This window comes from Peromyscus maniculatus, chromosome 1 (genome assembly GCF_049852395.1).
Source record: "Peromyscus maniculatus bairdii isolate BWxNUB_F1_BW_parent chromosome 1, HU_Pman_BW_mat_3.1, whole genome shotgun sequence".
Taxonomy (NCBI): domain Eukaryota; kingdom Metazoa; phylum Chordata; class Mammalia; order Rodentia; family Cricetidae; genus Peromyscus; species Peromyscus maniculatus.
Window position 1 is genome coordinate 176465655 of NC_134852.1, and position 27021 is coordinate 176492675.

At 43.8% G+C, this 27021-nt stretch overlaps 2 protein-coding genes across 2 annotated transcripts in view; both read right to left on the bottom strand.

Annotated features, from left to right (window-relative positions):
* Nucleotides 1-27021, bottom strand: part of Pip5k1b (phosphatidylinositol-4-phosphate 5-kinase type 1 beta) — a 276063-nt gene that overhangs the window by 170338 nt on the left and 78704 nt on the right. The window lies entirely within an intron of this gene.
* On the bottom strand, nt 24327-26520 carry Pabir1 (PP2A Aalpha (PPP2R1A) and B55A (PPP2R2A) interacting phosphatase regulator 1). Its single transcript, XM_006977641.4, has one exon. It carries the CDS (start codon nt 25561-25563, stop codon nt 24703-24705), a length of 861 nt encoding a protein of 286 aa, XP_006977703.1. The 5' UTR covers nt 25564-26520; the 3' UTR covers nt 24327-24702.

The following is a 27021-nucleotide window of genomic DNA, read 5'->3' on the forward strand; positions in this document are numbered from 1 at the left end:
GAGAGTAAATACATATAAAGCCATGATACTTGGCATGTGGGAAAGAAAGGACTCTACTAACATTAAAATATCATTAAAAAATATCTTCCTGGTCACACGGGGGGATAATCACAACAAACCTCCAATGGTGGATTTGTCCTCTCCATATAATTCTTCTACAGTCTCTTACTCACTGTTTATAAGACATTTGACAAAGGGCCGATTTCAAAGTATCAAATCTTAATGGTGTGATGTAAATTTTCATTTTTTGTTCTCTATACTTTGCTTTCAATTTTCACTTGTCTTCTAAGCTGCTCCCCCCTTTTATTTTGTGTCCATGTCCCAGACATTGCTCAATGACATGAACCATATGCAGGTAAAGCCAGTTATGACCAGAAGATAGATTAACCTGGTTGTATGCTTAGCTCTGCTCCTGTTGCAATCTACAAAGTACTTAGGAGATGAGTTTGTCATCTTTTGAGGAAGCCAAAGCTTTCTCAGGTCTTTCATAGGTCAGAAATATTACTATAAAGGACAGTTAGTCAATGGCCTCAAGGAATCTCTGACATTACAACTCGTCCTATTGAGACTTAACCATTTAGCTTTCTTACAGGATCCCAGAGATACCATCACCTCCTAAACAGCAGAAAGCAATTTTAAGAAAACAATGTCCCCTCTTCCAAAAGTTTTCAGTTTCTCAGGGTTAATGGATAAGTTATTATTGAGTTGGGGATGGAATAATAAAATTTAGACTCAGGATTCCCTTTTGGAAAAGAGAGAAAAAGGAGAATAGATAAGTATAGGATATTAAGGTAGACTATTGGATCTGCTAGTAAACTATTTAGCAAACTATCAGCCTTAGACAATTTGCACTGACATGGATTCTTATATATTGATACAAATGTAAAGTATTTTTATATTCCTATTTAAGATAATTTGTATATTGATACAAATTAAAAACTATAATTGTCAATGTATACATGTTCCTACTCCTATTTGAAATATCTTGTATATTGATACAAATGTAAAATTATATTTGCCATACTGTATATATGTTCTACCTCTGTTTAGGATATTTTGCATATTGATACATATTAAGGATATTGTTATCATATTGCACTATACATTTCTACCTCCGTTTAAGATATTTTGTGTATTGTTACAATTTTGAGGTCATTGTCCTTACACTGTATATCTGTTTACAGACTATTTACCTTGTTAATATGAAGCTTTAGTCCTTAAGTTATTGAGGTAGATAAGACCTATAGATTAATAGTCGCCCATGCTTGTCATCTCTACAGTTATGTAGGTAGGTTTTCCAGATTTACAAAAATATATGTCAAATGTATAGGTAATCTTCAAACACTTCATAGACCTAGAGAATGACATCTAAATGTTTTGATAACTTAAAATTCTGTTGACATGAGACACAATTGCTCCTGGCAGCACTGTTCTACTCCCGAGAGAATATTGGGCTCTAAGACAACCCGTTTGGAAGTTTGTCTTCTTCTTAGCACAAAATGGCCTGCTGGACAAAGAACTGCCCTTGCCTTGACTGCTGACAGTATGAACGCTGTCCTTTCCAGACAAACAGAACACAAGGAAAAGTGAATACTGAACCTTGCCAAGACAGGGTAAGATGGTCTTTAAAAATTCCTGCTTCTGACAATGGTCTGTCAGATATTCTAGGCTTGTAGCCAAAATGGATGTCCCAACAGTGCTGAGAAACTGTAGATGATTGTCCAGGCTTCCAGCTGTCTCTGTCTATTCTCATAATTTTTCAGATATTTCCTGCTTGCAATTCTTATTTTATCAGGTAATATTATTTTCCTTCTCAGGTCTTTGATAGGGTTAAAGACTAGATAGTTACAGTTATAATCCTCTCATATCTTAGCTAAAAACATTTTAGCTACTAAAGTTAGAGTCTCCAGGATAGGACAACTACTGGAATAATTTCTGTAACATGCCATTTACCTATGTTCTGGATATTTCTGGATTTTAGTATATGTCTCTTGTTTGATGTTGTTCTTGCTCATTGTATTTCTATTTTGTTTATGTTATTACCTTTTCCCTCTCCTGGACAATACTTAATAATCGTTCCTATTATATATAGTTTATACTAGGTTAGAACTTTCTTATTTAGACAAAAATGTAGCAGATAGCTGTCCTGTCTATAACCTTGAAGATCCCCCCCCCCCCCCGCCCCTAGAGATGTAGCAGTACTTGCCCTAAGTGCCTGCCCCTGGGGCATGGCTCCAGGCTACCCTTAAGACCTGAGATGCACGTAGGCGGCTCTCTTTGCTCTTTCATGGGACTTGGATGCTGGAACAGTCTCCAGGCGGAAGAATAGTATGGGACCATGCCTCACCTTTTCCAGGAACCTGCGACAATTCTGTTCTGTCTTGCGAGTGTTTCTTTCTTAATAAATCTCTTTGCCCTTTAAGCAAACTCGGTGGATTTCTCACTTTGCATTCTTAACTGAGGTTCTATCAACTCTAGTTTGTGTCAAGTTGACAAAACTAACCAGCACAACAGGCAAGAAATAACAAAAGCGATTTTTGAACCACACACAAATACAGGTGTCTAGTTAGAGGGGAAAGAGTATCAAAATGATGGCTTAAGATAGGTTTCTCAGCCAGAAGGGCATTGCATGTACTCACTTCCACCAGGACTCCTTTACGTGAGGCACATCGAGGATTGTAAGAAAGAGAAAGACCTTTCGTCAAGGTCCCTGTTGTCAAGGTACCCAAATGAGAAACCAAAACACAAGCACAGTAATAATAAGGATGTCTTTAGAAGGATTAAGAGTTAATGCTTTCACTTGGCTTTGCCTCTAACAAGTATTCAGTCATCACAGTCAGAGGGCTTATAGGTAATGTTACAAAAAATGCAATAAAAAATTCAAAGCCCCAAATCAAGGCCAACAGATCATAAATCAGTTACTAATCACTGAATATTAAAATCCTGTAGAACGTTTGACATGTGCTTGTCTCTGTGTAGGTTTAAGACATGTTGGGAGCCGAATGAGTCAGTGAACCAGTGACGAAATGGAAGAATTGGGGCTAAAAGGAGGCAGAACAAGGAGGCCTGGGGGTGAGGGAGGTGACAGAGATCTAGAGTTTGCAGTCTCAAGGAGAGACAAGATGTCAGAGCAGCTTAAAAAGACCTGTGTCATGGGGCAGAAAGGGGCCTGACCATGGTGTGTGTGGTGAGAGACGAAGATTATCCTGACCTTCAGGATAGGCCAAGCTGAAGGAGTGGTCAGTTGCAGACCAGATGGCCTTGAGAGGCAGCCACATACATCACACATAAAGTTTATCTGCTAAAAACTGCTCAAGAGTAAAAAATATGTAATGGAAGACCAGGTTTAGAAAGCAGTTGGAAACTTCTGTGGTAGTGTTGCTGAGAAGCCGGAAGGCTCTGGATCCAGCTGAAGATGAAAAGGGTGGGGTGGGCAATGGAATGCTGAGCTGTCAGCATCTGGGCTCTATTTGGGGCTGGGAAGTTTGGGGTTAAGTCAAAAGTGTCCAGGTTTTCAAGCTTCACTAACTACTGAAGGTTACAGGATTCCCAAGAGAATCTTTCCTTTGCCCCGAGGGAACTCTTGCTTCCGCCCAATCTGGCTGATGACGAGCGTGGAGGAGGGACACTCCACTTCAGCTAAGCCAGCAGGTCTGTATTTCTACAGAACCTCCACAACAGAGCCTGGGGCTTTTGAGCGGTACAGGCTCTGGTTTTGTCAGGTCATGCAGAGGCAGGGCTAGCTAGGATTATAGGAGAGTAGAGGTCAGGGCTTGGGAATGTAATAGACTGTGGAAAGACAGACAGAGCCACATGACCTTCCAGCAATGCTACGTCAGGCCGTTCTCTCTAGTGAGTTGCTGGGTCGGGAGGGCCTCATATCTCTATCATATATCCACCCCATTCTTCAGAGCTCTTTATAGGACATAAACTCTCCAGGAGCTGGTACAACCCTGTCACCACCCTAACCTCCATAAATCACTCCCTTCTCTGGCCAGCTAATTCTAAACTGGCCAGTTATGCTAGCTGAGTGGACAGAAAGAGTCTAGGAAGCCACATTGCCAGCTTTAATGATGGCACTGCTCCCGGCCCCAACACACACAAGCTGCATGGCCTGGCCAAACAGCTGCATACGCTCCATACCTATGCATGCCACAGCGTCACTGTCTGAGAGCAGGAAAGAGGGATGCTCTTTGCCTCGGTTGTGAGGAGTGCCCAACATACATGGCCCAGCTGTGTCACTGGCAAGTAGCATTAATTCTGTACATCTAGCATCATTACTAGTTGTAACCACTCTCACATGGAGAACGAGCAGAGGGCAACAGTGACCCATCACTGCGCAGTTTCTAAACCCTCAGCTACAAGAGGCCCCAACACGTGAGGCTCTGGACAGCATGGTATCATGCTCTACCTGGCCACTCAGGGCAAAGGGCTCATATATAGATGGCACTCCGGCTTCCTAGGCTTCCTGTCAACACTCACAAGGGCTCACTCCTTTACAAACTAGCAGGTCCTTAGAGGCCTCTAATGTTTGTGTTCCTTGAACCAGCCTCTCCATGACCTAGTGTGCCCATCTTGAGTGCCTCTCTCCTCTGAGGGCTTCCCAGCAGAACACAACACTTCCTTTGCCACGCTCACCCTCCCCTGGTCAATACATTCCCATTTACCTAGACAGGTGCTTGGTTGGCCCCAGATTGCAGTCAGCCTCAGTTCTACCAATAATGATGGTTCCAGGCAATAACACACACACACACACACACACACACACACACACACACACACACACACACACACACACACACATACACACGAAGCACTCTTGTGTGCCAGACTCTAATAAGTATGAGATGATTTCACTCACAGAATTCCTCCAGTAACTCAAAGTTACAGCTCATTGCCTGGTGCCAGGGGACCCAGAGGCAATTAAGAGGCTGAATGACGTGTCAAAGATCACACTGTTAGTGCCAAGGTGGGGAATGCAGAGGTCCAAGGTTCTCTAGCTGGTCAGTCTGTTAGTGCTGCCCCAGAACACTCCATTCATCGCCTCAAATCTCCTGCCTGACAACTGTCTGCATCCTGTTCCTGCTTCACAGAGGCATGGTGGTCCTTTTGTTTCCTACCCTGTGAGCACATGTACCATAGCCATTCTTTGTGGTCCGTGGTCTCTCTTCTCACACTTTGTGTGCCCTGTCATGGTAGCTATGGTGAGCCCCTCTCCCACAGGCTTATACAATGAAGGCTCGGCCTCCTGTCGGTGGATCCAAGCACTGAGAGGTGACTGGATCCTGGGGGCTCGGTTCTTATCAACAGATGAATCACTTGAAGGCTTCATAATACAATAGCATTATTGAGAGGTGATGAAAAGTCTGAGGTGGGGTGTGGTTGGAGGAAGGAAGTCACATGGAGCATGTCTTTGAAGCATGTCTTGTTCTTGCTTCCTGGCTGTCTCTGCTTCCTGGCCACCATGGACTCTGCTGCTTTGCCCTTGCATACGCTTCCCAGGCCCACAAACTGGAACCAGCAGGCTACATCCTGAAACTTCTGAGCCTAAGCCTTTTCAGTCATTGAGTTCAGGTCATTCATTTTGCCACTGCAAACTGATCCACCTATTCCCTAACACACATGTCTGAGTCCTGCTTTGTCCGTGGTCTTGAACCTCTTCCACAAACAGGCTCATCAACCAGAGGACATGAGAACTGACCTCTTGCCTGGGGACTCTTACTCCTTGCTCCCACAGCCTTTTTGGACTAACCCTCCTTTCAAGCTGCAGCCTTGTCTCACTCTCTTCATGTTTAAGGTCAAAATCCTCAAAGCTGATGGGTGTTCTTTGTCTTCTCTTCACCCTTCCACACATACTGACGGAAGAGCAGCAAGCTGCCTTCTCTAGGTAACACCAGGTGTGCAAGTAGACACCTGTTGTTTGCTCTCTCCATTCAGCATCTTCCCTGAGTTCTCTGAAGTACTGGCACTCAGATACTTTTCAGGCTCTCAAATTTTGGACTGAACTGTTTAACGACCAGGCCTCTACCATGGAGGGCTCAACTTTCCCTTAGTTACAGCCAGTGATGTCCTTTGCCTACCCCAAACCTCCTTTCCTCATGTTCTTTATTAACATTACCCTGCCCACCAACCCCCCTCCTCTGCCCCCCCCCTGCTTTGGGGGTTGGCATCCTCAGTCATCGTGGCACTGATGTGTAAGTCTGAGGAGATGTAGAGACAGGCTTTGTGAGTGCGGGCATCTTGGACACCTGTCATATGTTCTCCATCTTCTTCTATGGAGGGTGGGCTTCAGAGAAGACACAGCAAGGACTGTTGATGCTCAGCCATCCCTCAGTTTCTCAGAAAGTTTCTCAGAACACTTGGCCAGTGTTCTCATCTCTTTGGCAAGCTCTCTCTTTCAGGCACTCCTCAAACATTCGTCTTCCTCAGGCTCCCTGTAGTCTCCAGTCCCCTCCCCTGACCACTCCCTCCGAATAATCCCCACCACCAGTAGGTTCAACTGCGATCGATTTGAGAGGATTCTCAAATAACTCTCGAACCCAGACCTTGTCCAGAGCTCAAGCTTTATAGCCACAGTGGTGTTCAGAGTTCCTATGTGTCTTACAGGTGTGATAAATTAATTGTGCTCCAATTCCAGTTAGTCATATCCTACCCAGTTTAGAGAATGGCACTATAGACAGTCTCCCAAGCTAAAAGCCATCAGAACTCAACACATCATCTGACGAATCAAGTTTTTTCAATACATCTTTTTAATATTCTCTAACCTAAACTTTCTCTGCATTTTCCTGCTACTCTCTTGATAGAGACTGAATCATTTCTTCCATAGAGGATTCCCTTAGACTCCTAGTAGTCTCCCTGTCTGGGACAGCTATTGCTAATGTGACTTTTCTATCATGCGAATCTGTGTACCTCACTTTTCTCTGAAATCCTGCAGTAGCTTCCTATTGCTTTTGCTAAGATTTAAAATTTTTTTTTAGCACAGAAAATGACCTCTTAAGACCCTGTAGGGATATATTTACAAGTTCAAAGCAAAGTGATCCTTAACTGAAAAACTATTTCTGGATTTTTGCTTATCTCTTCTCTGAGACTCAGTCCACCCTGACCCAATCTATTTCTTTCATGTGGCATACTGTAATCACAGGAATAACTTTATAATCTTACTATAAAACTATGTCAATTCCCACAGTTTGAAAGCAAGGAAGAACGTAGCCACGTATCTGCAGGTTCTAACTGATGCTTTGCTGTGCAAAAGTACCTTCACCCACACTGCACCAACGTTTTCATTTCCTTAAAGGAGCTGACATGAGAAAGCACGATTTGCCTATTTTAAAAACTGGGTTACTTTTTCTTTTGCTATTGATTTGTAGGATTTCCACACTCATGTTAGATCTAAATCTCATATCAGTTATGTTTGGCTAGCCCCCTCCCCACCCCTCCACCTCCTGTAGGTTCCCTGTGTGTGCTATGATGGCTTCCTCTGTTATAAAAGTTTCTGAATTGGATGTTGTTCCCCTTACTTATCTTTGCTTGTGCTTTCTAGTTTTTTTTTAAGCCATATTCAATAAATCATTGCTAAGACCTATTTCATGATTCTTTTCTATTGTGCTTTCTTCTAGGATTTTTATAGTTTCTGGCATTTTATTAAGTCTTTAATCTACATTGAGTTGCCTTCTGTGTATATTGTAAGTTTTATTATTTTGCATACAGACTCCAGGTTTCCTGGTACAAACTATTGAATAAATTACTCCTGTTTTTGTGTGAACTTCCAGCATCCTAGCTGAGGACCAGCTGACAGTATAGATCTGAGTTTGTTTCTGGCCTCTTAATCCACTTCATGGGGTCTCTGTATCTACTTGTTCAGCAGTACCAGGCTGCTTTGACTACTGTAGTATGTAATACCCTTGACATTAGGAAGGGTGATGCCTCCATTATTTTTTTTAAATTGTTTTGCATATCTGAGGTATTCTGTAGTTCTAAATGATTTTTAGGACATTTTAGTTTCTATAAAATGCCATTGGGATTTGGATAAGAACTGGATTGAGTCTGAACATCACTGTGGGCAACATGGGCATCTAAATAATACTATCTCTTCTAACCTGTGAACATGGGACATACTTCCGTTCATTTATAGAGTCTTTAGTTTCTTTTATTAATATTTTGTAGTTTTCCGTGGCAAATATTTTTACCTCCACTCAAATGTCTTTTTAAATAAAGACATTTTGCTGATGGAAGGATTGGCTATCTCACACGTCATTTTTTTCTTTGAGTCAGGTTCTTGCTAGGTTGCTCAACAGCCTCAGACTTGTTAAGCACCCAAGGATGGTCTTACACTCAACATCGTGTTTTCTCAAGCTCTTAAGTGTCAAGGTCACAGGCATGAGCCACCCTGCCTGGCATCATATGCAATGTTAGCTAGATTCTAAACCTTCCCTTAGCTGTCAACTCATATGCTCCAGAGACATTTCCCTTAGACACAGAGAATCTTAAAGCCTTACACAAAACTCCATACCTCTGTCCTGCTGGCAGTCTGGAGTTTCCATCTCATCCAGGTCAGCGAGCTAGGAGTTAATCTAGACTCTTTTCTTCCCTTTCAGAATGCCCTCCCCTGTGTCCCAAGACCCTTCAAAACCATCTTTTCCTCTTCATTTTAGCTGCTACCCTCACCCTAGGAACCAACATGTCTTGGCTAGACAAATCTAGCAGCCCTAACTCCCCCCACCACCCCCCACCCCCCGCCTTTGCCCCCTCTACCATTTTTCATACGGCAAGACTGATGAAAAAATGGCTTAGATTAGCCCCTTGTGTTGAGCCCATAATGCCTTCCGTGCATCAGAATAACATTCGCCTGCTTTCGTTGTTCCACACGCCTTTATCCAGTCACTGTCTACCATGCTCTTCAGCCTCATCTGCTGCTCTTCCAACTGTGCCTCAGCCTGCAAAGCTTGGCTTCAATCGCACACACAACCAAGCCCGTCCTTGTACTAGGTCTTCGTGTGCCACCTCCCCTCCACCCACGAGGTTTCCCCCCAACCACTCTTCCCAATGCATCTGCTTCAGGAGGGCTCAGGTTCATGGCCTTTGCTTATTTCCTTCCTAACACTTGCAACCGGGAGTGATTGTATTATCTTTCTTTCTGTTGCAATTCCCCTTTCCTATAATGCAAACTCCTTGAAGTCGAGGGCTTAATGTGTACATTGTTGACTAAAGTTTATCATTAAACTCAATGGCTGGCCCATATTACATGCTCAGGAAATATTTGTCAGGTCAACAGTTTATAACTATATCAGAAATTCATCCCAATTATCACTCCCCAGAACTTTGTTAATTAGGCATCCTAAACTAAAAAAAACTCTTCCTTACAAAACAAGCCAAAATTAATAACAGAATCACTATATCTTGAGTGAGTTTAGTTCAAATCTGGGCTCTAACAGATTCTTAACTTCAAATATCCACATTGCCTATTATGTGATACTCCACAGGTCATTAAAGCCATTATGGATACAAATTCATTTATTTAAAAACTTATGGTAGTAATATAACTGCACACCGATTTAATGTGCAAAATACATAAAGAAGACCAGTGTAGTGTTCTTACAGCCTGTCTGTCTAGTCAGTCTAAGTCTGTTTCTTTCCACTCTTAATTGACCTTGTTTGGCACCTCAGAATGTACAGCCCAAGGCCTTTTCAATGTAAAGACAGCAATATGGACAGTGATCTTCAGCACATACAAAAATCCATAAGATAATCTGGACTGCATAGTTTTTGTTCATTTTACGTCTTAATCTCTTTGTGGATCTTAATTTGCAAGTAATTAAGTCCAAGTCAGGGAAAAAGTATGCCACTGAGACAGGAAATAGTTACAAGAACATCTGATTATGCCATATGCATGCCTCTTACTTTCTGGGATAAAATGGTTTAGCAATTTCCTAACAGAATAACAAGTATCTTCTTTGAAAGAACAGAAATATAGAGACATAAAAACATTAAATGAAAACACACACACACACACACACACACACACACACACACACACACACCCTAACCCAAAACATCCTTACATTTTAAAACAAACATTGTGGTCCTTGCTTGGTGCCCATATTTTATAGCCATAAATCTAGCAAATGTAGGGCACAGTGTCATACACCTTTAATCCCAGCACTCGGGAGGCAAAGGCAGGTAGATCTGTGAGTGTCTGAGACCAACCTGGTTTACATATCAAGATCCAGGCCATTCAGGGTGATACAGAAAGTCATCTAGTTTGGATCAATGGGAAAAAAGCCTATCTCAGACTTTTTTTTTCTAATCTGAAATACAGACTATTTTCAGAGAGCATTTGCTTTATTTTTCCAGTGACAAAACAACTCTGAACACAACTGCCAAATAAATCACCCCGAACTAAGGAATATTTTAAGAATTAACAAAGCGAAATCATGTTTACACGGCAGGCATTTGATACTGGCGAGGCCAATATGCTGGAGCTTGAATGAGAATGGCCCCCATAGGCTCATCTACTTGAATATTTGGTCCACAATGGTGGAACTGTTTGGAAGGATTAGGAGGAGGTCTGTCACTGGGGGAGGGCTCTGAGGTTTCAAAAGCCCACACCATTTCTAGCTAGCTCTCTCTGCCTTCTACTTGTGGATAAGAATGTAAGCTCTCAGCTACTGCTCCAGCACCATCTCTGTCTGCCTGCTGCTCCCTACCATGATGCTGCTCTCTATCATGATGGGCACAGACTCAGCATCTGGAAACTGTAAACCCCATTAAATGCTTCTATGAGCACCCTTGATCATGATGTCTCTTCAGCAATAGAAAAGTAACTAAGACAGCCAAAATGTATTTGTGGTCTTCAAATCTTAAATTTGTATAGGTGTACATCAGAACAGTTTAAGTTTAAAAAAAAATCTAAAATGTCCCCACAGTGACAGTTGGGCTGTGATGATATGGTATAAGCAGAGAAGAAAATAACACTCAACTATTAAATGATACAGAAGGGTATTCAAAACATCAGTTACATCTGCATTAGGTTTTTGGCTGCTGTGACAAAATACTGCAGGCCAAACAACTTAGGGGAGGCAATCAGGTCTTTTGGCTCATGGGGTCAGAGGTGTCAATCCATCACGGCTGAAAGAACATGAAAGAGGATAATGGTTCACATCATGGTGGCCAAGAAGAGAGAGAATGCCTGTGTCAGAGGGCTCTCCCCTTCCCTCCCTTTATTCCACTGGGCTTCCAGTTCACTGAATGTCACCACATGTAAGGCAGTCCTTGCTCCCTTAATCATCTTCGGAGATGCCCTCTGGGACACACCCTGAGGAGTGTTTTAGTACCCTAGGTGCTTCTCAATCCAGTCGAGTTGACATACAAGGCTAACAAATAGAGAGCATTCCAAGGGGGAAAGGCAATCAACGGAGCCAAGTAGATAATAATGAGGCAGATACCATCTGTCTATGAACTACTCTCAAAGTTAATGGCATGCCTTTATCACAAGCCCCGCTGTAATAGTATTGGGGGCCAGGATGATTTGATTCTGTAACTAACAGTTACACCATTCCCTGGTGCTTGGCTGCTTGGCTGTTTTGAGCGATGGCAGCTTTGAATAGTCCACGGACACCTGGAGGAGGGTCTACTGTAACTACAGCTGCTTGCTATTGACACAGAACTTGAGCTCAATACTGCAACTATTTTTAGTGATGATTGTTTCAAATAGTTGCATCTGATGCTTTCCCATGACATGTCTTACCAAGCTACAGGGGCCATTTTATCCTGGCGTGGGCAATTGAGGACCACTTCCTAGTGGTCAAACAGAGGACCTATCCTTGGTGTAAACACAATCCTTCATTTGCACAAGGGGATGCCCATGATTGACGCCTTTGCCACAGGCTTGGGGCTGTTTGGCTCACTCTTGGAGTCGACCAGAAGACATCCTCCTGTGTTGCCTGTGTGCTGCAACACTGTCTCCATTGCCTTCTCCCAGGGGTCTCTTCCCCCTCCCCCATTTCTGCTCTTAAACATTAGTACAAAGGGTTGAACTGGTAACATAAAGAGGGGATGGCTGAAGTGGCGGCTGAGCAGGAACAGCAGTGAAGCTGGCCGTAGCCACCGTTCAAGTGGCAGCCAAAGACAAAAACCTGTGGGCCTCCATGGCTGGAAGAACTTCCCCTTACCTGCTCATGATTTCTGTTAGGTAGAGAGAAAAAGGTCCCTCAAGCTGATGGATAACAGTAGCAGGCTATTTCTGTGTGAAAATCACATGTGTGTATTTAATCACAGAGGTCTGAAATGATGCACCTGGGGGGACACAGTGGTAAGGCAGAGAAATGTCATTTGACAATTTTTAAATGGAAACTTACTTCTTATATCCATGGGCTATGTAATTGGTTTTGGGCTACTTACTTATTTACTTCTAACCTGATTCACACTATTCAAGGGCCGAGCATATGAAAGTTTGCTCAAAAGTGAACGGGATTTAAGCGCCTCTCCTAAATTTACAAATGTTGATGAATTATGTTAAAAAGAAAGCCAATTTCTAAGTCACAAAAAGATGTATGACAAGGGGCTAAGCTGACAGACTTCACAAGTGTTTGAAAATCCATGCAGAATCCTTGGCCATTGGAAAGACCGCTTCCCTAGACTACGCACTGTGAGTTTGGCTGGAAGTCAAACACATCCATCCGAGAGAAAAGCCGATCAGGACACATTCACTGCAGCTCCATGGGCACCCAACACGCATCTGCCATCACCAACCAACATGCACTGCATTTTCTCCACAGCTGAGGGTCAGCAGAAGGGAAAGAATAAACAAACAGCCCTTTCTTCGCGAAGTGTGCCATGAAGATGATAAGGACATTCACATCACATATGCATACATGTGTATTCACTAATTTCAGATTTCCATGTTTGTTACTAGTTTGCTCAATATGTTTACATTTTTCCTCTTGCTAATCCCCACAACACTGTGAAGTACAAACTACTCCCAGTTAATAGGTGAGAAACAGGCCCAGAAGACTAATTTTCCTACAATGACAAAGCAGCAGAGGCTGAGCTCTTTTAACCCTCACGCATGCTCATACACAGACATCCTCACGCATGCTCATACACAGACACCTCACTCATGCTCATACACAGACCCCTCACTCATACACAGACATCCTCACTCATGCTCATACACAGACACCTCACATGCGATCACACAACAGACCCCTCACTCATACACAGACACCTCACTAACGCTCACAGACATCCTCACACATGATCACACAACAGACCCCTCACTCATGTTCATACACAGGCACCTCATACATGCTCACACACAGATATCTCACACTCAGACACAGTCACATAAACTCACACACACAGACACAGTTATACATACCACACACAGTTACACATACCACACACATATTCACACATACACTTACACTCACACACCACAAAGACACACATACATCAAAGAGATATACCATACACACAGACATAAACACCACAATTGGATATACATTCATCAAACACACACACTATACACACAGACATCACACATTCACACACAGACACACCATATACAAAGACATACTCAGATAAAACACATGGACACATGCACTCACACATACACACACACATTCATATGCAGGCATACATATTTACACACACACACACACACACACACACACACACACACACACATATCCTACACTCACACAAAACAGACACTAAAACAACAAGTAAGCGTTCAGGCAATAGGCAGTCCGGTGATTCAGAGGGAACCCACACTATCTACAGCAGGCGAGTCAGGAGATGCTCCGCAGAGCAAGCAGTTCTTGATAGAGTCTGAAGGACCAAATGCAACCTCAGGACCGAGATCACTAATTCCAGAAGATACTCTTCTCCTGGGGTATGAACATGGCCCGGCTGTCCATAAGTCATCTACAAAGGATCAGAACAGACTGAAAAAACGTTCCAGATGAAATCTAGTGATACTTTATGATTAGAATATGAACAGTTGTGAGGAAAAATTCAACCCCTCTGTTCTCCCACTAGTCAGCAATAATTTCTAAAATGAATTTTAAAAAAAACCTTCTGTTCCTAAATAAAGCCTAAGCGGATCATGAACTACTTTAAAATTCACAGCACTCACCCACGAAGAAAATGTCTCTAACCTATGAAACTGGGCCAAACTTACAAAAATAATTGTGCCATGAAACTAAGTTTCAATTTATAAGTAGAGAGAAAGCCATAAGGAGAAGTAAATGACAAAGGAAAGAATGAGCCAGACAACACACGTGAAAAGGAATCAGGAGGGTTTAGCTCGAACGGTTAGCTCACGATTGTAGCAAAAACACTGATTGATAGATTTTTTTTTCCACTACAAAATGCCAAAGTGGGGAGGGGAGAAAACTGTCAGTTGATTTTTTTTCTGTGTATTTCTTTTGAAACTACAATCATATACATGCAAGAGAACATTTACTGTGAAGTGCTTAGGGAAGGAAGGGGAAGGGGACCTTTTGCTTCAGCTGCTCTCTGGCCTCAAGGATTCAAGTCCGTCTTCAGGCAGACCTTCCTCTATCCGTCTTTCCCCTGTCTGTCTTTCCTCTGTCTGTCTTTCTCTCATCTGACTTTCCTCTGTCTGAACTTCTTGCGTCTGTCTTTCCTCCATCTGACTTTTCTCCCGTCCGACTCGGCCTCTCTAATCAGGGTCCACCCCCACCCCCAGCGCTCCACTGACATTTCTCTCATGAAGAAAGTGACCTGTAACTCCCATGTCACCGAGTCCCCGAGCTCAGTGACCAGTCCTCACCCTGCCTGTCAGACCAGCTGCAGTGGATACACAGGCGATCACTAACCACGCCCATTTCTTCCCATGGCTTCCAGGGGGCAGCAATCTGGCTTTCCTACATCCCTCATCGATCTTTCCCCATCTCTCTCTTGCCTATTTTCAGTGTCACAGTGTACCCCAAGGCTTTGTTATGATTTTCTTTACCAAGGCCTCACTCTCTAGCAGACCCATCTAGTCTCAACTATAAATGCCCTGCAGACAGTCGACTCCTGTGTATTTACAAAGTAGCTCTTTTTCCTGAACTCCAGACTTGGTCATCTAGTTGCTTGTTTGACCCCAGTCCCCCTTGGATGTCTATTAAAGATGGCCTTTAAAAAAACAAAAACAAAATATCCAAAATGTGGGTATCAACGACCTGTATTTCCCCAATCCTAGCCCGGCAATCCCACTCCACTCAGATGTCCAAGTCTCAGCTGATGGCAGTCCCAACGCTTTCTGCTGCTCAGGTTCAAATCTACAAAATGCCCTCCATTTCTCTCCCCCTTGCTCCTGTCCACCTTAAGCATGCCAGCAAAATTTGTTGGCTCTCCCTCCAAAATACATCTTGAATTTAAACTACCACTCCTGCGTCCTCTACTATCAATTTTATCCAAGTTGTCATCGCCTTATACCTAGATTGCTGAAAAGCCTCCCAGTGAACCCCATTTCTACCCTGTCCCTTCCCCTAAATCTATTCTCAGCTTTGCAGGAGTGTCCTTTATAAAAACTTAAAACAGATCATGTCATTTCTATGTGTAATCCCGGTGGTGGCTCTCCCTTTCATTCAAAATCAAAGCCAATAATCCCAGGCCCCCCACCCCCACCCCCGTGTTTGGAACTCTCCACCCATCTGACCTCTCTAACCCCCTCACAGTCAGCTTTCCTCTCAAGAACTCCATTTCTACCGCCTAGATTCCCTTATTGTTGTTAATACATAGCAAATTACACTTTACATACATGTACACACAGAACTCCTCCCCCCCCACAACCCCTACCCCGGGCCGCCACATTAGAATATAAACAAAATGTGTGTTCTGCTGACCAGAGAGCTTGGCTTTTCACATGAATATATCCTAAGAGACTAGCCAGTGGGAGGCTCTTAATAGGTTTTCAAATCAAAATTGCTTAATGAATGAACTTCTAGTCTCCTGAGAAGCTATTAAGAGCTCAGCCATGTGACTAGACTCCTTCTGCTAAGCATCTTACTGCATTCCTCTCACTTAAAGACACAGTGTTCCCAAGTAAGTGCTTAATGACCAGGTTTTCAATCAATTGCTGTCAGAGTCAATGGAAGAAGTGGAATCTTCCCCACAGATATCACAAAATCAAAACCAAAACAAAAAAGTGCCACTCATTCATCCACCTATCCATTGACTCATGGATTTAATAAAAGTTAATTTATTAAATTGGATTGACTTAATAAAAGTCTGGGTAATTAATGTGCTATGCTCAGGTCTTAGGGACAAAAGGGAAAGACTTCTGACTTTGGCATGGGAAAGATACAAAGAAGCACACAAATAGAATTCAGTCTGCTGTGGTTTTGATAAGAAGAAGTCCCACCTAGGAGAAGATCCTCAAAGAGAGCCCTGGGAGGACCAGGGGACCTCAGAACCATTGTGCCCTTTAGGTAAGTTTTTAAGGAGTTAGTTAAAGCGCCAACTAGGGTAAAGAAAGGAGGAAGTCGTGTTAAGGAGAAGACAGACACACTTGTCAGAACGCACAGGTAGATGTGGGAGCAGGAAATACAGGTGCTGAGTGGGCAGTCCTGGAATCCAGGGGCTCTGTGGAGGAGGCAGGTCTGTCTCTCACACTGCTTGCTTTGATTGAATCTTAGAATTAAGTGGTGGTCATTAGAGGTGCACACTCAAGCTCATTTCAGAGGGTTCTGTAGTGAGCAGTGTGGTAAATGAGGCCTCGAGAAAGGGATGGTATTGTAATTCAGCTTGTAGGAGTTTCAAAAAATGGTAAGAGGGAATTGTAATTTTTGACCCCAAGTCACCTGGTACTTAACACTACTGTCTTTATCTGTCTCCTCGTCTTCCAGGGGACTCAAAACAGAGAACAACAAGAGAGTGACTTGAAGTAATTCTTAAACATGTCCTGACTTTAAATCTCAGAGGAAGGGAAGAAAGAGTAAGTGAGTGTTCAGGAAGCCACACTGTCACTCTGTTCATAGGGGAGCCCTGGTGACAGCTCCCTCCAGACAACATTTACTGATGCTAAAAGAAATACCTGCTCCTCTGGGACAGCTCAGAGATCTCACTTGGAGATCTGAATAGCCAGCCACTTGACACTCGAGTTTCAGTGATCCCACATGGCAACACTGAAATCTTTCTTTGTCTTACAAGTGAGGGGGAAGAATGATTACCTCCAACAACCATCTTGCTTTGCTAAGGCACAAAGGCTCTTTCTCCATTGTCTTGGTTCACAGCTGCCTGGTGAGCCAAGCCTTAGAGGGTAGTCAGCCAGTGGGGACCCCAGGAGGCGACTTTAGGACCACCGTGGTCCTGTGTCACTACTACAGACAGGTGAAGATGGGTTCTCGGGTTCCACTTTGAACCATGCTGACTCAGCGTTTGTTTGCTAAGGAGGGATTTTTACATCACTACCGAACTTATTCTACAAGTTCAAAGAGGACAAACTAACCATCAGGAACAAAAGGATTGTGGGCACTGCTATGACATCCATTAGAGTTGGCTCCTTTCTTCAAGGGCAGCAGTTGAGATCTGAGGAGCTAGTTCAAAATCAAAGTAGAAGACCTGCTATAAAAGAGCAGTAGTTCCAGTGTGTGTGCATGCAGGAGTACAATTCAGCAAGACTTGCAAGAAAGAAAGAAAAAAACAAAACAAAACAACCCGCCCTATTGAAGAAAACTGAGAAAGGAAACATGGGAGGAAGCCGGAGCATGTCTAAAAGGGATTGTTTCCAAAACGTTCAGCAAGGGGCATGATGTGACCTTACTGCTAAGTGCCCATTCTAAAATAGATCCAAAATGAAAATGTCTTGGTTTGAATCAGCAATGAGATGATTGTTTCCTATGAAGTAAAGTTAAAAATGAGTCAAGTTTCTCAAAGACTGTTTGACTTCTCCACATTTCAATGTCTTGGGGGGGGGGGGGAGACGGCAGTGGGAGCGCTTCTGTAGGAACTTATTATTTAGGTAGTGAGAAGTTTGGGACCATTTAAAATTCTGCTATGTTTTCCTCTCAAAATTGACTTTTAACTTAAAGAGGGTTTTTTGTTTTGTTTTGTTTTTGTTTTTGTTTTGTTTTGTTTTGGAGACAGGGCCTCACTATATACCTCTGTCCTTGCTGTATAAACCAGGCTGGCTCTCTTTAGTCAGAGAGCTCTGTGCCTGTCTCTGCCTCCTGAGTGCTGGGATTAAATGAGTACAAAAGGGCTTTTTTTCTCCCTTTTCTTTTCTTTCTTTTTTCCAATGGTGGAGGAGGAGTAAGAAGGGAAGATTCAAATTGGTTCTTGCCTTTGTTTCCCAGGAATAGCAAATCTAAAAACAACCAAATCTTTTAAAATTAAAAATAACAAAATCTATGATATATATTCACAAAATAAAAAAATCTTTTATTTATTTAGACAAACAAAAAACTAAGAGGGAGGGTTTGAGTATCTCTAATGGTTTGAAATAGCAAATCAATTTAAAAAAGAAAGCCATGGAATGATTTCCTTACACACACTTCAATATTTCACCTCTGATAAAAGCAAATAATCTTCCTGATGGTTTCCTGTAACACAATAATGATACCAAAGGTGTCATTTTAAATAAATATATCATTTGATCTAAAAATAGAATGGTAGCACTAACACAATTATCAAGTGCATTAACAAGCTGAGAAATATTTATTCTCAAATAAAAGAAATTACCAAGAAAAACCAAAAAGGAGCTAAATTCAAAAGGGAAAACTAAAAATGGGATTTTAAAAAACAAACCTGATTTTTCTCATCTGTTAGTCATAGTAAATTCATAGTATCTGCCTCAGAGGGTTATCATATGGATTAAACAAACTGTGTGTGTGTGTGTGTGTGTGTGTGTGTGTGTGTGTGTGTGTGTGTTTAGTAAAAAAGGTGCCTGAGCCCATCCTGAATGCTGCATTGAGATCTTCCAGATGAAAATAATAAACATGATTGATACTCATTTTTATTATTGCCAACAAAAATTTATGTTATTAAATGACTCTGACTTCCCACCTGGGAAAGGGCAAAGTGTCTCAAGAGAATTGTCGTCTGAAAATTTGGGCTGCCAGGTACTGATAGCTATTTCACTGAAGAAAGTACTCAAGGTTTCTGAAATCCAGAGCAAACAGCAGCCATGAGAGCAGGATCAGGGTTCCGGGTTCATAGAGCAAGGATGATAGCTGAGCAGGAGGAATAAGACTTGTTCTGCAATTCCAGTGAGCTGGACCTGAATCCAGTGGAAGTTCCAGAGGGAAATACCTAACTGCTCAGAAGCACACAATGACAGCCATTAGCTCACGGTTCCTTCATTGTTCAGCACTGTTGTTAGGGCCTTGCATCCACTGACCTCCCCTGACCCCGCAAACACAGCAACCTGCAGTCCGTTCATACCTACAACCCGCAGCGAAGCTTCCAGCTCAGGACTCCCAGGCAAGTGTCCTCACCACTCTGCCTCTGTTTCCTCATTTAAAAAACAAGGGCCAAGATAGCGTTCATCTTAGGTAAAGCATAAAATGATTACATTGAAAACCAGCCCCTAAAAAGGCTGGACACACAGAAAGTACTTCATTACACTTTATATAAAGATTATTTCAATTTTTCAGAAAAAAAATGACTTAGATGTCAGCAACCTCTGCCTTGGCTTTTAGGAGCAGTATGGTACAAATGCTCATCTAGTGGAATTCAGGTGGAAGCTTGCCTCTTGGGCTCCTCTTCTAGCTAAATAAAATCATGTGTGAAAACCTATAGTCAAAAGTGCCACAGTGAGACCAGGTTCTCCATGTACTTTGGTGTGAGAGATTGTAAGGTTCGATTATGAATAGGAGGGACAGTCCATCAGTTTTCCCTCCTCTGACCATCCGCAATGCCTCTTACGAAACTGCACTCTCCAAGGAATGATTGTGTCACAGTACACTCTAACTAGTCCCTCCTTAGCTAACTCCCCAATTAGTCCTGGTCAGTTCCGCTCCCTTTTTGTGTGTATTCAAGTGGAATCCAATGTGACCTGGCTGGCCTCCTAGTCTCTCTTAAGCCTCTCCCTTACACATTCTCAGACCATCAATCATTGCATTCACTCCTCACCCTGCCCTCGAATATCCTATGTTCCTCATTAACTAGAAGATGAAGGAAGCAGATGGGAAGCCTCCTTACTACAGTCTTCCTCCCCACCTCTGTACCCCCACACCACGGCAGAAGCAAACCAACACCTGCAGGCGTCTCTGCCTGCCTTTTCACTGTGGCTGTAAAGAAAACCATGGTTCTAATTCTGCGTTCCAAGAGCAACTCCATCTTTTCTGGTACCCGCTGAGGACTATAGGTAACATTGCCTTCACTGCCTCATCTTCTAGCAACTTCCTCTCTCTAATCTTCTTCTACCAATCCAGAAAATATGGGGCGGGGGGAATCTCAGCCTTTTACTAAGTTCAGACTACCTGACTTCCGGGCAACTCTCTCAAGTGGTCTCTTGAGGTAGGTTGTGGAATGGCTTGAACTAATAATGTGAATCTCTGGAAGGCACCCTGACCCAGGTCCTTCTGGAGGGTAAGTATTTTTAAGGTTCCAGCATCCAGCAGCCTTGGGGTTGGTAACCACTGTGATTTCCTTCATTCACATTATATATTTTAAACAGCCACAATAAAAAAATATACTGAAGTTTATTAGATATGACACAATGGATCTCTAACTAAATGCTGTTAATTGCTTTAGGTCAAAGGTTATGAACTGGCAACACTAATTAATCTTAAAAATTTGTATTTGGAAGCAAATGTCCATGTGAGCTAAGGAGGAATGGTTGAAGTTGCTATGGTGATGTAAATTACCCATACAAACTCTTAGAGCCTTCGATTACTTAAGATTTACCACCCACAGAAAGGCAGCAGCTTAGGAAAATCAAGGATTTCATACATTGTAGGAAAATGACCTGGCAAACGGATGCACGTAAGAGCGAATACCAGGCATTTCAAAAGAGAGACAGTCCGAAGGTTAAGAGCACTGGCTGCTCTTCCAGAGGACCTGAGTTCAATCCCCAGCACCACATGGCTGCTCACAATTGTCCAGTTATAGAAGATCAGATCTGAGGCCCTCTTCTGGTTTCCGTGGGTACCAGGCATGCACATGGTGCACAAACATACATGCAGGCAAACACCCATATACATATAAATAAATAGTGTTTTTGTTTTTTTTTTTAAGGAAAGCTAGTTAGTGAGTGTGGAACAGAAAAAAAAAAGGAAGAGGCAAAGGCCAGTCCTTCAGAGTCATCCCGCCCCCCCCAACAGCCAAAACCGATACATTTTGCTACACTCATAACAATAGGAAACAAGCAATTCTAAGAGGGTAACTCAGCAAATGAGAAGATAGGGGACGGACGGGAGTCAGTATGCTGAGCACCACTGGGAGAGAGGCCCAAGGAGGATACAATAGCCTGGATCTTGCTGGCAGCAGAGATTGAAACCAGGAGTTAGATCCCAGGAGATAAAATCAGTAAGACCTGGTGAGTGATTAAACGTGGGGTAAAAGAAATGAAGAGAGCTGCCAAGGCATATTGGTTCCCTGCATACACACACACACACACACACACACACACACACACACACACACACACACACATGCAGGGAAATGCAGGGCAACACATCTTGCAGAGTGTACACCAAACTGTCAGCAGCTGTCACCTGTAGGAAGAGATAATGAAGTTTACATAGTAAAAGGCAGATTTTTTAAACTATGTACATATATACATTACTTAAGTATTTTACAATCTATAGATACACTGTTTCCAGTTAAAGTTCCTGTGGATTCAAAAGTAGGGGGAGGGCTGGTTGGGGAGGGCTGGTTCAAGACGGCTCAGGGGGTAAATTTGGGCTCCTGCTGCCAAGTACAACCAACATTGTGGAAGGAGAGAATCAATTCACACAAACTGCTTTCTTACTTCATGTGTGCATGTATACACACACACACACACACACACACACACACACACTCACACACACACACAAATTTAAAAAGGGATTTGCCAGAATACCATTTTGGGGAGAAAGAACAATCTACCAAAAAGCAAGACAGGGCAACTTGCTGATACTCCTGATGACTTGAGTTTGATTCCCAGAATACACATGATAAAAGGAATGAACTCCACAAACTGTACACACACACACACACACACACACAGAGCAACACACACAGCAGTACACACACACACACACACACACACACACAGAGCAACACACACAGCAGTACACACACAGCAGCACACACACACACAGCAGCAGCACACACACAGCACACACACAGCAGCACACACACAGCAGCACACACACACAGCAGCACACACACAGCAGCAGCACACACACACAGCAGCAGCACACACACAGCAGCAGCACACACACAGCAGCACATACAGCAGCATGCACACACACACACAGCACACACACAGCAGCAGCACACACACACAGCAGCAGCACACACACAGCAGCAGCACACACACACAGCAGCACATACAGCACACACACACAGCACACACACACAGCACACACACAGCAGCACACACACACACAGCGCATACACACTTTAAAGGTGCAAATATGTAAGAATATATAGTCTATGTAAGGATTATCAGGTAGTTTAGTATCTGTAGCAGCAGGAGGGAGGTGAGGACTGAGATAAGAGGACTGAAGTTAGTGTACAGCCAGATCACTATAAACTATAGCCAAAACTACCTAAACTATAAGGACTAAATGACAGTTTTTGAGTATGAAAGTGAAAAAAAAAATCCAATTTATAGTGTAATAAGATTATCTGGGGACCAGCGTGAAGACCGAGCCAAAAGGAAGGTGAAGCACAGGAAGGCAGGTGACCAGGGAGCCGGAGTAGAATCCGGACACAGTTAGAAGAAACTGGCAGTCCTTGGTGGTACACTGTATGGAACAGGAGGAAGCCAGATGTGCCGTGGCACCTAGTTTGGGAAATGGGCATCGATGACCTCAGCCTTCAAGAACACAGTAAATGTGGTGTAAACTCTGTTTTGAGGTTATTAAAATTCCTCTGGAAGCAGGTCAAGGTACCCAACAGGAAATTGGATATACAGGTTGAAACCGAGGAACAATCAGGATGTCAGCACAAATACGCCATTACCCAGAGAATGTTACACATACAGACACAATCTTACCCTTGTTGTCATTTCTCTGAAACTTGATGCAACTGCCAAGAGTTGACCAGTTCCATTTATTCTCATAATTGTAAAAATTCCATATAATTCTTAAAATCTGTAGACAATGACTTTAAAAAGTAAGTAGGAATTTTTGTCATGGTCTTTCTTAAAGTATTTTTTTTAACATTTTCCTTTTGGTCTGTTATTTATTCCATCTGTCTGCCTTATCTATCTAGGATAGATGAAGTATTATAAAGTATAATATAAAAACCAATTACTATTTATCTTAATCACAAAAGAAAAGCACTCCATAATTCCACCTTTAAGGAAACCTAAGTAATGATTTACAGTTGCGATTCTCCACTGATCTCCTGTACACCATTGGCCTTTAAGTAACATTTCCGATGCTGTTAATGTAGCTCCAACCATAGGGATGTATCACATGGTCAGAAGTCCAAGTTGGAGGCACCTCGGTCTAACTACGTCCTGGCTTGGTGGGTGGGAAGTACCTGTTGGCAAGGAACCAGCTGCTTCCTTCCTGAGCAGGGGAGAAGGTGGCAGATGGGCAGAGCAGAACAGCAGCCGAATGCTGCTCTGGCTTCTCATTGGCAAGAATTTTAAGAATTGAGACATGACTGGATAGTTTAAAGTCTATCCATGATTGAGAGACTATCGTCTGTCTGGGTGTTCTCCCAACACTCCATAGGGCTTCCCATACATTTATATTTCACAAATGTTAAGTCTGAAGTGTTAGCAAGAGCCTAGCCTTAGCCTATCTAGTAAGCTGAGACTACAAGGCACTGTCCCATTGAACGGTTAGGATTATACCCACGAGAATGCACTTTCTGGTTAAAAATGTTTTAAAAAAGAAACTTCATTTTTATAGTTATAGTGATGTGATTTACTAGTTACTATTCAAATTTCGTTAGAAAATGTCCTTACATGTTTACTTTTATATACTTAATTTTAAAATATTTGCTGCAAAATGTTATTTCTTTTTGTCATTTTCCCTCCCATCCACTTCTGCGCCTAGGACGTTAAATATCCAAGGACTATGGGTAAACTAGACAATCAGTGGACTGACGTGACTAACATTTTTGTTTAAAGCTGTAAGTAGGTAAGTTCAATAGATGGAAAACAGCAATCATTGAAAACATTAAAAATTAGTGTGCCATGAACTATGGAATTTTAAAACATCAGTTTACTAAACTGAAATTCAACATTTATATTTTCATCAGAACTTAATAATCCCATAAATAAATAGAGCTCTCAATTATTTAAAAAATCAAGGGATAACATATGTATTTAGACATATTAGCAGCGTAAAATGTATGCTTCAACACACTTATTGATAAAAAGTCCGAAAATATTACTACACTGAATTCAAGGGCGTCCGCAGGAACCTGACATAGAAATTCTCTAGAATAACATTTCAGGAATTTCCAAAAAAGGGGAAAGAGTCAAATAGGAAACAGCCTCAACTTAATCGACAAAGTTCAGTGCTTGCTCTAACTTGATTCTGTCTCTCCATTGGGGGAGGGGGGATCAAGACGGGTGAATCACTTAGATGAAAGTTCATCTACTGGGATAAAGGGGGAGGCCGCTTGGGCAGGCGACACAGGAGAGTCGGTGGTAGTGCTGACTTTCGCTGGTGAGTTACAGGAAGATCCGGCACTGCTGCTGTTCCCATCCAGGGTATCGGAGGACACACACACACCCGGGTCTGACAGCTGTGCAACGTCAGAAGACAGCATGTTGGTGATGCCCTGGAAAAATCTCTTTGGCTGATAATCAGTTTCCATTTCACATTTTCTTTTCAATGGTCCAAGAACACTTGGTCTAATGCAGTTGATGGGACTCTGACTTCTCCGGGTAGTAAACCGGGTGGTTGGGCTGGGAATGGGGCTTGGAGGCAATCCGTTGCTACTCACAAAACTTTGCAAGGACGGTGAAAAACACTGCTTCCCAATTCCCCGGGTGGGTGACGGTGCTGGAGACACCGGAATGAAATCGATGCGCTTGGGGGAGGCGGATTTCTCCACGTCGTTGTCACTCAGGCTGAAACTTTCCTCCCAGGAGTGGCTTATCTGCATTGCGGTCTGCACCTCGCGCTCGTGGACCGTCTCTCGGTTGATCAGGTCCATGCCCTCCTCCTGTTTGATCTGGTGCAAGCGGCTGCTGTGCATGCGGACCGGCGAGGCCGGGAGCAGCAGGCCGTGGCGGCTGGGGAACGTCGTGCTGTTCCGCCTGGCGCTGGGCGCCTCGGCCTGGAAAACCGGCGAGGAGTCGCTGAGGCCGTGGATCAGGGGGGCGCTGTTAGACCTCCGGAGGCCCCCACCGCCCGGGCCACCGCCCTCCGCCGGGCTCGCGCCCGTGCCCGCGGGCAGCTCCAGGTCCAGCTCCATCTTCTCCTGAGCCATGTCTCGGCAGGGGAGGCGGGGGCGGTGCTCAGTCAGGGCCCTGCGACTCCCATTCCCCGCGGCCCAAGGCCGCCGCCGCCGCCGCCGCCTTCGAGAATCTGTCAGCAGGCTCGCGCCTCTGCGCAGGCGCGCCCCGCCGCGCAGGCGCCCTGACCCGCCCGTCCTCGCGGCGCCAGCTTAAGGCGTCATGGCTGCGGCGCAGCGGCGGGGGGAGGGCGAGCCGTGGTTGGTGGACTCGTCCGTTCGTTCCTTCCGCAAATAGTCGCTGGGCGCGGGCTGGCGGGGAGGCTAGGTTATGAAGGCCGCGGCATCCAGAAGTCTGTTTGTGAAGCAAGTGTGAGCTCAGAAAGCCGGGCCCTTGGCGATGTGGGGCTTTATGATGGAGCATGGCCTAGGCTGGGTGGCCTTCCAGAGGGAAGGGGCACAGGCTTCCGAGATCTAAAGGAGGCGACAGCGGCGCTTTGTAAAACCGTCCGGGAAGCGGGAACCCAGCTAGGTGGCAGACGGGAACCAGAAGTGCTAGCCTGGTGGTGGACAAGAGCAAGTTCTGGTCTGTCTTGATGACAAGGAAAACCCCCAGGCGTTCTCAAGGAACGGCGGAGGGTACGGAAGCAGCCGAACTGTCCTTCCTTCGGCTGCGGTCTGGAGAACAAGACACAGGGTGACCAGAACCTACAGGGAAGAGGCCCGCGAGGACGGTCACTTACACTAGGGCAGATTCTGGGAGGGGCGAGGGAGAGAATAGCAAACTTAAGGCTGATGGGAGGAAGACGCTTTCTGACCTTTTTAGCTGTCCAATGTCTGCCGCCAATGTTCACTCAGTATGAGGATTGAATGAAAGGGAAAACTGTGTCTACATTTAAAGAACAACAGTTTTGCGCTTATGCAATTAATACAGAACTTTGTATCTCATGAAAAGCGGGTTTGTATTTGTTCATTTATTCAGTCAAGTCTCCTAGCCCAGCATACCTACTTACTGTGCACCAGAAGACATTTAGTTTTCTACTGGGTGGGACTGGGGGAAATGACAAAATAGGGGACTTGGGGTGGCAAACCTTTGCGGGGAGGGGGTGGAGTAAAAGTAGGACGGTGTGGTAGAGCACCACCGATAAAAGTTAAGGGGTGATTAGGTAGAGTTAAGTTGTAAATGACAAGTCATGTGGACTGCTGGGGGTTGAGTGTTCCACCTAATGCTAAGGGCCAAGGCATCCACTGGTCTGGGGAGGAACGGGGGCGGGGTGGGGGGGTGAGGGGTAGAGAGGGGCAGGGGGAGAAACGTGTTGGGAACAGTGACCTGAGAGGGCAAAGGACTGAGTAGCTCACCCTATAATGAGGAGCTACTGAGGAATGTAGGCTAGGGGAACAATAGCTTTGACCTTTATTTGTATAGTATTGTTTGAGATGGAGTCTCACTCTGTTTTTGCTCAGGCTAATCTCAAACTCCTGAGCTCCTGTGAT

Coding starts and splice junctions, on each gene's coding strand:
- Pabir1 (XM_006977641.4), bottom strand. CDS start 25,563: ATGGCTCAGGAGAAGATGGAGCTGGACCTGGAGCTGCCCGCGGGCACG.